Source organism: Henckelia pumila, chromosome 3, assembly GCF_033568475.1.
Source record: "Henckelia pumila isolate YLH828 chromosome 3, ASM3356847v2, whole genome shotgun sequence".
Lineage (NCBI taxonomy): Eukaryota > Viridiplantae > Streptophyta > Magnoliopsida > Lamiales > Gesneriaceae > Henckelia > Henckelia pumila.
Window position 1 is genome coordinate 196,156,383 of NC_133122.1, and position 9,993 is coordinate 196,166,375.

The window sequence follows — 9,993 nt, forward strand, 5'->3', positions numbered from 1 at the left end:
TCAAACGGGCCAACCCGTTTCGACCCGCCTCCTGACGGGCTGCCAAAAGCATGACCTAACCCGCCATTTTTTAATAACGAGGTGGGTTGGCCCGACATACCAAATTCAAATTGACGGGTCTAATAAAAAATAGATGTGCATGATATTTATAAAATACTTTAAAAAGGCCTCACCACCATACCAAAAAAACGATTGTTAGTAAAGTAATAGATAAGCTTAATAAATAAAAGCTCGGACAAACAATTATTGGACAGCATCCCCTATTGTCTCTGTAGAGTCTGTACTAGGCTTTCCGGAACTTTGCTTACAAAGAAAAAAGAGAGAAGAAAAGGAAACATATCATAATGAATCCGGTATCTCTAGCCCAACTGATGATCTACCAATCACAGCCTCTAAAATCTGCATTTCACCACCCAAATTATGTCCAAATTCAACAGATCAACTTGGCTTTCGTTTTCGATACTCTTGAATTCGAGTGATTCGGGGAGGATGTCGACTTAGATTTCTTCCGTTTCTGCTGCTTCTTCATGCTACCAACTTCTGTATTAGGTGATAGCTCTTTAAACATATCAGCTTCCGATTGCTTCCCCATTATTTCTCCAAAATCTGCTCAAACAACATTCATCACACCCTTTTATTCTTATTCACAATGCATCAGTAACATGGACTAATTCTTCTTATAAAAGCAAACAAATGCAAATCGGTTAAGCTCGAGGCGCAACACAACATAAGGAGTACCCAATGGGGTATCCAACGGCCCAGATTTGAAGCAAGCTAGATGTTCATACGAATATCTCGCTTGCATCAAAAGACGGGCCGTTAAATCTGGCATATGGGCCAGCATCGACCAAATCCTATCCCACATTGATGTTTAGGAAGAACACTTGCGAGACTACACAATTTCAAAGTACAAACGATAATCTCATAGAGTTAATTAAGCTCATTAAATTAGGTAAGAGATCAGTCAAGAATGCAACCCGTGACAAACTTTATCTTTTATGAAAGAGACATCGCACATGATATAGAAAACAAATGCCCGAATGTCCCATCTCTCTGTACCAATATATGCATTAGCAAGCTTCACAAGTGTAAAACTAAAGAGGAGGAAACAGAGAAAGAAGCCAAGAAGGCAAGAACACACCCACAGAAGACCATGGAGAGAGGGCAGAACCATTATGTCCAATCGAAGTTGCTGTGAATTCAGGCACTGTCTTAAACTCACTCATCTGCATCCACGAAAAAAAACGAAAGTTTCAAAACCAAGAAAATGCATCATGATTCTTGTAGGAATTAGAGACGAGAAAACATACCCAAGTGGGAGCATTCCCAGAGGGGCCATCCCACCCTATGTGCGCCAAATGCTTGACATCCGTTGGATACCCAATCTCCATTTCACGCTCTTTGACAACTACAAGAACAATGCTCGAAAAAAATCAACACAAAACACCCTTCATATATATGGAGCTGAAAAGGGGAAAATGGGTTACCAAAGATTTGAGAGAGAGTGTGTTTGAATCCTTTATAGATCCCCTTGATCCTAGTCCCCATTTTGGAAGCTTTTTAAGAATTCGAAGCACGGTGGTGTCGGAGAAAGCGCCTAGCAATTGGATAGAAAGCAGGTGATTAACAATGTGCATGAAACAGTTCATATTTTTCATATCTTAGATTTTGCACTAACATATGCAATCAAGAACTGCTAAAGAAAAGAACATATATAGGAAGTTGATATAACACACCTTCAGAAATTAGATGATTCAGTGTAGAAAACTCGCAACACACATGCAAACCATGAAATCAAGAAACTATGTGAATTTTTAGAGATTTCAAGAAGCTAAAAGGCTGAATTCAGATGATCTGTACTGGTTTTTCAGAGAGGGAGAGAAGAAAGAGCAGGACTAGCTCCAAAACCTGCCAGAGAAAGGTTGGTGGATTTAAAGGAAACAGAGACAGTAAAGTAAAAATAACAATATTTATCTATCTATGGTCGAAAGTACAAAATCCTCACAAATAAAGATCGAACCTGTGAAAAGTTTATAAAATGTGAAAATTTTGTGCTTCTTGTGTAATTCTCAGTCCACGACACCAATCATTGTAACAGTAGCATGCATCCTAATTCCATTATATTTTTTTTCCTAGTCTTTAATTATGGCCATCCATTTTCTTGCCCAAAGGCTAGAATCTTTTGTTGATGATATCGTGTCTAAAGCAAGTGGATAACTTAATTTTTTATAATAAGGCTTGGTCACATGCACACGTCACCATTTCATTCCCAGACTTTTACCTTAAATTTTTAATATTTTAAAATACCTTTTTCTTTTCTTTTGTTATAATTATATATTCGTGATTTATTCAATCTCCTTCCAAGAATAGGAAGGTTGTCACCACGTTTTGTTCTGTAGGTTTCTAGGACTGCAGCATTCATTGAATAAATATTGCCTTTTTTATTCGATTTATAGAATTCAAAAAGCTCTTAACAACCGAAACATATATACTTAAGTTTGGCCATATTATATATACTAGCGACAATGTCGCACACGATGTGTGTGCATAAAAAACCGCTGCTCGTGAAAAAAATGGAGAATGAAACTTTTTTTTTGAGAAGATAAAAATCAAGTTTATCAATTTAGAAAAATGAAATCGATAACTGCATAAAATTTATAAGCAAAGTGATGACCAGTTAAAAAAGTTGAAAATGAAGTGCTAAGGGTATTTTTGAAACAAAAAAAGCTTCACCAAAAACAATTTTTAAAAGGGACTCTCCCTTTATTAATAGTATGAATATATATTTTGAAGAAAGCCTTTTTTGTTTTTATATTATATTATACATTAATTCTTGATGACGGATTATTTTAAAAAAAGGAAAAATTAAACAAAATGAGTTCTTTTTTTAAAAAAATGAATTTCATCCGTATAAGGTTGAAATAAAGTTAACAAGTTTGTTTTGTTCATATTTCCAAAAAAAAAAAAAAAAGTCTTTTTTTGGTTTGTTTGTTTTTTTTGTTAAAAAAAAGGTATAAAATCAACTAACACCCACTCTTTTCACCAAACTTTCTGCAGTCATCTGCAATTCACAACATTGCATATCTCCGATTCTTGATTATCAATCAGAACCCATGAGCTAACCCAAATTAAAACTCCTTTAATCAGTTGTATTAAAAAAAATCAAGATAAAATATTTCCCTACAAAAACTTTACTCTCGTAAATCCTAGTTCTAAGGGGGGGCTTAAATGTCTAAATCTCGAGCGGAGCTCCTCCGTCATGATGGCCAAGAATCAACTAGTATACAGTTTTCAGCCGTTCTTCAAAGAAAATTCATTTGTTCAAGTTTGCTCAAAGTAATTAGAGATGTCCAATTTGTCACAAAGAATCATGCACATGAATGAATAAAAAATTACAGCCCCCTATATAATTTGCCTTCTCAGGTAAGTGGCAAATTTTGTGTTTTTTAAGGAGTGAGATGAAAAAAAAATAAAAATTGGGCCAATAAATAAACCATTAATGAAATAATCATGGTTTCAGAAAATGGTTTCATATATAATTTTAATAAATTTCCAGAATTTTATGATTAACCTCGCACTGCGTTGTATAAAATCGTTGAATTGTCAACGAGCAGTGAGAACATAACTAATGGAGCCTGTAGTATTGAGTAATTCAAGAAACTATAATGAACCAAATCTATATCACCAAATTTACTAATATTTACATATGTAATCAGAAATCTTGACTAGTATACAGCTTCACTTGCCTGGGCCAAACTTGACCATATACATCCTTCTCTGTATACCTTCGATCCCACGACCAGGGTACATCTGCATACGAGGTGTTTTCGGATGTGGCTATTGTTAGATGCAGATAGCAGCGCAATATATTACTTTCAATAGAATCAAGAATACAAGGCCAACCTTGGGAGGAATATGGCCTTGGAGGAAGTTCATAAGGCACGGGCAATGGAATTATATCACTATGTTCTTCCTTATAGTTTCCTTTCCAAGCCAAGGTGACCAGTTTCGCTTTCTTCACCTCAGAACTTCTTGCTGACGCACCTTTACCCTGAAAATCAAAATGCCGAAGGCAAGAGAGTAACACTGTTATATTAATACAATCTGGAACAGAAAACTCATGGTGAAGTATCAGCACTTGCCTCCCATTTACTTTCATCATCTGTGCAAGAAAAGCCACATTTATAATTGCCGGAAAAAGGTAAAAAGAGCACTCCAAGCTGGCATAATTGAGAAACATGAAGCAGATGTCAGTTTCTTTCAAGTTAATAATAATAAAGGGCACAGTTGTAATATGAGGGTGGCATGCATTATCCTATTAGCGCAATGAGGGACTTCAATTTCAACTGTTTAACTAGTTGGTTAGATTGTTTAGATGATGTATGTGAAATTATTCAAACGACCTCATAAGAACGGATCATAAGCTGGGAATTGTTTTTTTGAAGTGCTCCCCAGGCAGCTTTGCTGAGGTTTGCTGAAGTAAGCAGAAACCATCTGTTCAGCAAAACAATGTAGCCTTAAACAACAGTGAGTAGCAGAAAAGGTATTGAACTCGAGTAAAGTGGTCACTAGCATGGACTCTTACGCGAGGTTTTGACCATTATAACGTGTGAATGTCTTTATATGAGGCATTGCACGACTGCAACAATGAAAATGTCAAAACACAAGTCCATTTTTTCATTGTATCATCCAAATGAATTGAAGGATATTGACGAAACTGACAAAATTATTTCTTCAGAAACCAAATTAAACCATTCAAGAACCAGCACAGCAAGATGCATTTCAAACATACCATCGACCTGTGTGACTTGCCTTCCATTTTGCCCAATACTTTTTCAAGAATTCTTTCTCTACATTCTTCAGAGGGCTTGGAACTGCATTCCCAGCTGCATAGCCCTTGACAATAAAGCAAAAAATATGTAATCCTTCACTCAGTTATTGAAGGTGACAGAGAAGAAGTCTAAATAAATAATCAGTATTGGCATTGCTATTAACTGTGCAAATCAGTTGAATTTTTTTGGGGGGTGGGTGTCTTAACATTAAAATAGCACGCCAAGGTATTCCAGGACATGTAAGGCAGTGACAACGGCAAAACCAAACTGCTAACCAGATTAAAAAAATTTGATGATTCTGATCATCAAAATAACGGTATCACTACATGTGCTCTCCTGAATAAGAGTGGGGAAAACAACAAAGACATCGTTTTCGTTCATTTTATCGCAAAAATGAGGGACCGTTTTATAAAAACAATTGTGGGTGATATTTGTCAGCTTACACATTACTTTTCTAGATTTTCCTAGATGTTTTTATTACTAGTCAATTAATAAATTTCATATCCAAATAGCATCAAATACATAAACTCAACATGACTGGTATTACTTCCAAAGAACACCGGATGTCTTCCACAGTTGGCCATATTATCAGCGGCTTTCCAAGACCCAAAGGCTTTTGATCTTCTGTCATCCCCGCCGACATTGAAGATGCAAGCTCAGCCATCCATTTTTCATCCAAAGAACCTAGCGAAGAAAACTGCAGGAAGACAGTAAAAGAACAACCCAATAGAAAGTAAGAAGTAGACCATGATCTCCACGGAGACTTCTCACATGGTACAAGAAAGTCAAATCAAATGAATCTATCTTCGGCGTGGAATATTTCCTCTCATGAATTTGATACCTGCACTCATCTGTCTAATCTACGTTTATACAAAAATTACAAGATTTCATGACATGCCCAAAAAGCTAAGAAAAATAACCTGATAAATGAGAGGAGATTTCTCAAACTCTTGGTCGAAGGTGCACTCCTGGAGGATGGTTCGCAACTTCATATGTCCCCATTTCCTTATGCTGGAACCAGAATGATATCCAGGAACAGATGAAATGAGTCTGACCTGGAAAGGACAGAGATAATCACATAGTTCCACATCATGAAGAAAGTAAACTTGATAAAATTGTCAAATTGAGCTATGATTTCAACACATTAATAGTTCGATTGATTGCACCAATTTATGACGACCATACACCAGCATATCACTGAATGTCCAGTAGTGAGTATAAAGTATAACTTAAGAAAATTAATGGTTAAACAAGAAGGATAGGTTCTTAGCTATTAAATAATCATAAAATGAACCAGCCAAAAAAAAGTATCATAAAATGAAATTTGTGGCAACTAGGATAATTCAAAGAGAGATCTGGACCAACAAGGTTGCATGTGACATTAAAAAGCTTTTACAAGGATCATACACTTACAAATCAAATCAAAGCTAGTATCATTTCACAATTTATCAGGATGAAATACAACATTCAAGATCTACCCAACTCTCAATTATCAAGGTTAAATGACTATAATCATCATACTCAATATTGACTGCGGAGTATAATACAACAAAAAGACCATTAATTCCCCATTTCCCCTAAAAAATAAAAAAGGAATGAGAAGAATTAGATAAATACCACTGCACTGCTGTAATCAAATTTTTTGAAGAATGATGCATTGATACTGAAGCTGCCAATAGCTGATAAATTAGCATTGAATCCAGGCCACTGCAAGGAAAAGAAAAAAAAGTTTCTAAGAGAAACTAATTTCAATATGAGGCAACCAAATTATGAAAATTAAACAAAATTAAAGCTTCTTGGTCATGCTCAGTTTAACATCAAGCTAATAGTTGTTTTTTTATGACATCGGGACAAATAATGCTGTCCATATAAGCAGACCAGTTAAATTTCAGAACTGGCATCATATATGCAGTTCAACTAGGAAGAACCAAAAAAAGAAGGGAAGAATCTTGAACAGTTCATGTAAGTCTTTAACCACTACTTCGGATTGATTTGATATGCCATACAAATAGTAGTACCTTCAATACACTCAAGTAATCAATCAAGTCACTTTCAAATCCACAACCACTATTTGCACTGATGGGATCTTTCCATGGAAAATCTTGCATCCACAATGCTTGGCTTTTGTTGTTCCAATCAACATATATCAAGTTAGCTGTATGTACAATGACTCGGACACCTCGAGGATAGACAAGAAGCATAGCTTTGGAATGGTGTGTTCCATATGAAATGGGTAAAGGAGGCTTGTGGAGAATCCAATTAGAAGGCTTGTTTCTCTGAAAATAATTGGCAAAAGGAAATGAATCACTCAAAGAAGCAACAACATCAAATTTAATAAGACAATATTGGCCAACCTTCATATACTCGAGCGTACCATCACCTTCGCCGTGAATAACTAAAACGTGAGGGACTCTTTTAATTGTCGGACATGCTACAAAAGAAAAAAGGAAAGAAGCCAGTCAATTTAAGAAGAATTGATGCTAGACCAGACGCCAAAACCAATTGATGAACAAGGTTGTTCGTGATGTTCCTTCTAACTGATAAGCACCTAACACATACTGATCCTAACAAGAAGTTTTGCATACCACTTTGCAAAATCACCATAGTTGGTTTTATCAAAGCCTCCTAAGTAACTATGTATAGCAACAAAAACAAAAGCACTGAAACCATCAAATTCAAAAAAATATCTTTTAGACTGACATCATACTTGAAAAATAAAACTGATATGGTTAGAAAGACCAATCACTGGCAATATATACCACGTTAATTTCTGGACTTCATTAAAAATTGAGATGAAGTGTAATATTTCTTCCTCCATGCTTTAGAATGTCTTGAACAAATAAGCTGTATTTAACACATAGTGATGTTAATTCAACTAAAGAAAGCAGCTTCAAGTTCAAAACTTCAAACAAACAAATTAATACTCTGTTACGAACAAAATTTCCAAACTCAGAAACAACAATTACTGGAAAATACAATTCTCCTGCCCTGACTTCCGCTAGCAAATAATAACTGGAAGAAAATTAGGTATATCTCATTCCCTCCAACCACTCCAGCCTAATATCCTCCCTATTTTCCAACTCCTCAGTCCTTCCCCTTCTCCAAGTAACCTTTTCTAAAATATTGAGGAAGATATGAGCTTTTTAGGCCCAACTTATTAATATCACCAACAGAAAACGTGACCTTATTGAAGAAAACTCACCAGAAAGTAGCCAATCAATGTCTACCATGTAATTCGATAGGATAGCTACTAACACATCCCCCTGCAAAACAAAACCTTTAGTAGAAGTCAAGTCACTGGTATGTAAACATGATTATTCCCTTTCAGCCATAGAGTTATAAGCTTCCTTCATTAGTTAAGCCCCATTACTAAAAGTTGAAATTGACCACAACTGCTTAAACCTATGACATACTCTAACCACAAACGACTGCGTCTTTGCTGTGTGGTGGGTATAGGATTCTTACTTGAATCACATCATTGATGGATACGGTGTTTGCATTTGCCCATTCTGGCAATTCTTTTACTCGCAATAGTTTAAACGGTAAAGGCAACTTATCCTTCGAAGTTTGAAAGTGGAGTGTATCCTTAGATGAATCCTGAGGCCCCTGAACATTATGGTCCCTGGCAGCCTACATAGCAGGGATATAAAGTAGTTAAAAATACTATTCCCAGAACAAATAAGCAAAAGACACCCATAGCACATTAGTATCATTTGGAACCTTTTGCATTCTCGTGCTACTAAAAGCATGATTTTTGGAGTCACTGCTTCCATCGTTCAAAGGCCTTTTCTCTCTGTTAGTAGTTGGGGATGTTTCCACTTGCTTGTTAATGGCAGACACGTATCTGAAAACGTAATTCCCAGGTATCAGCTCTATGACATCACCAGGTAGAATCTTCCACTTTTCTCCAGACAAAAGCTTCTTTCTTTCATTCTTGGACCTCCAAACGACTGGGTTCGTTCCTTCCTACATTTAAGATTTCTAATGAAATATTGTGTAGAAAAGAAACAGTAAAATGTTTAAATAGCATGCAAGAACATATTATTGTTTCATCGATCAAAAACAAGTATCTGCTACTTTCTGCTAAAACAATTGAGCACATTTGCTAGGAAAAAACCAAAAAAACGCTGGAAGATACATCAGCAAGAGAACGAGAGAGAGAGAGAGAGGGAGGAATATACAACAAACACATCGGCGGATCCATCATCCAAGCAATTGATGGTGAGATGTCTCCGGCTGAGGCGCTTATCGATGGTGGGAATGCACTGGCGGCCGACATAATTAACGCCTGTAGAAATCGGTATTTTGGGTATTGCAGAAGCATTTTCTTCCTCGAGATTACTGTTCAAAGGCACCAAGAATCCAATCTTGGAACAAGAAACAGACGGGAAAAGGAAGGGAAGAAAAGAAAAATGACGATGTCAAACATAATGTACCAACAAAAAACTAAAGCAAATAAAATTATCACTCACCAGTGGAACGGCGGCCATAGTGACTTGGAATCGGAAGCGTGCGAGAGAAACCGAAACAAAAATTCGAAGAACAGAAGCAACTGGGCGGATGATCAAAGAATTAATTGGGCTTTTGGCTGTTTTAATTTCATATTTCCCCCAATAAACTCTAAATCGAGGCTGTTGTATGAAAGGAACAAAAGAATGATCCTTCCAACTGAGTATTGTTTGTATTCGACACTCATATAATCTTTTCCAAAATAAGTACATTTACTCTAAAAATTCCTTTGTGCAAGTTTATTTAATTTTGTTTATTTTTGTTACAATTGGGTCACAAACTCGAGACGACGTTTCCATTGAGATATTGGTGTCAAATGAGTTACATACTTGTTTTTCAACAAGGTACACAATGCATGTAAGCACTATGTTTTCTTTATGTTTAATTTTAAAAAAAATTTCAAAAATAATTTAGGTGCTTATGTCCTCACTTACACGCACCATGAGAAACTTTCCATGGGGTCACCCATCCTATAATTTCCCCAAGTCAAGCACGCTTAACTTTGGAGTTCTTTATGTGATGAGCTCTCGAACTTTGGAGTTCTTTATGTGATGAGCTCCCGAAAAGAAGATGCACCTTCTTGATATGAGTAGCACATATGAAATCTTTTAAGCTCTCCTCAACTATGCAGTCCCTTACCTACACAGTCTCA

The 9,993-nt window shown here is 36.1% G+C and overlaps 2 protein-coding genes across 4 annotated transcripts; both read right to left on the minus strand.

The window, feature by feature from the left end:
• Positions 1-339: 339 nt before the first annotated feature.
• On the minus strand, positions 340-1,548 carry LOC140890296 (CRIB domain-containing protein RIC10-like). The gene is made up of 5 exons (XM_073298058.1): positions 1,488-1,548; positions 1,311-1,408; positions 1,142-1,226; positions 464-606; positions 340-399 (listed from the first exon to the last, which is right to left on the minus strand). Exons 1-5 carry the CDS (start codon positions 1,546-1,548, stop codon positions 340-342), a joined length of 447 nt encoding a protein of 148 aa, XP_073154159.1.
• Positions 1,311-9,528, minus strand: LOC140888530 (tyrosyl-DNA phosphodiesterase 1). 3 transcript variants are annotated; one of them, XR_012152094.1, is made up of 18 exons: positions 9,305-9,528; positions 9,014-9,199; positions 8,553-8,798; positions 8,298-8,462; positions 8,035-8,095; positions 7,187-7,263; positions 6,851-7,108; positions 6,450-6,539; positions 5,753-5,887; positions 5,380-5,529; positions 4,793-4,896; positions 4,586-4,639; positions 4,404-4,494; positions 4,143-4,220; positions 3,904-4,051; positions 3,747-3,810; positions 1,488-1,597; positions 1,311-1,408 (listed from the first exon to the last, which is right to left on the minus strand). XR_012152094.1 is itself a non-coding variant. In XM_073296221.1 (17 exons), the coding sequence occupies exons 1-17, from the start codon at positions 9,320-9,322 to the stop codon at positions 1,896-1,898; spliced, it is 1,938 nt and encodes a 645-aa protein (XP_073152322.1). In that variant the 5' UTR covers positions 9,323-9,528; the 3' UTR covers positions 1,741-1,895. The 3 variants fall into 3 exon arrangements, 2 of the variants coding, with proteins under 2 accessions (XP_073152322.1, XP_073152321.1); XM_073296221.1 differs by lacking the exons at positions 1,311-1,408; positions 1,488-1,597 and adding an exon at positions 1,741-1,908; XM_073296220.1 differs by lacking the exons at positions 1,311-1,408; positions 1,488-1,597 and having other exon boundaries at positions 2,960-3,810.
• Between the last annotated feature and the right edge of the window lie 465 nt (positions 9,529-9,993).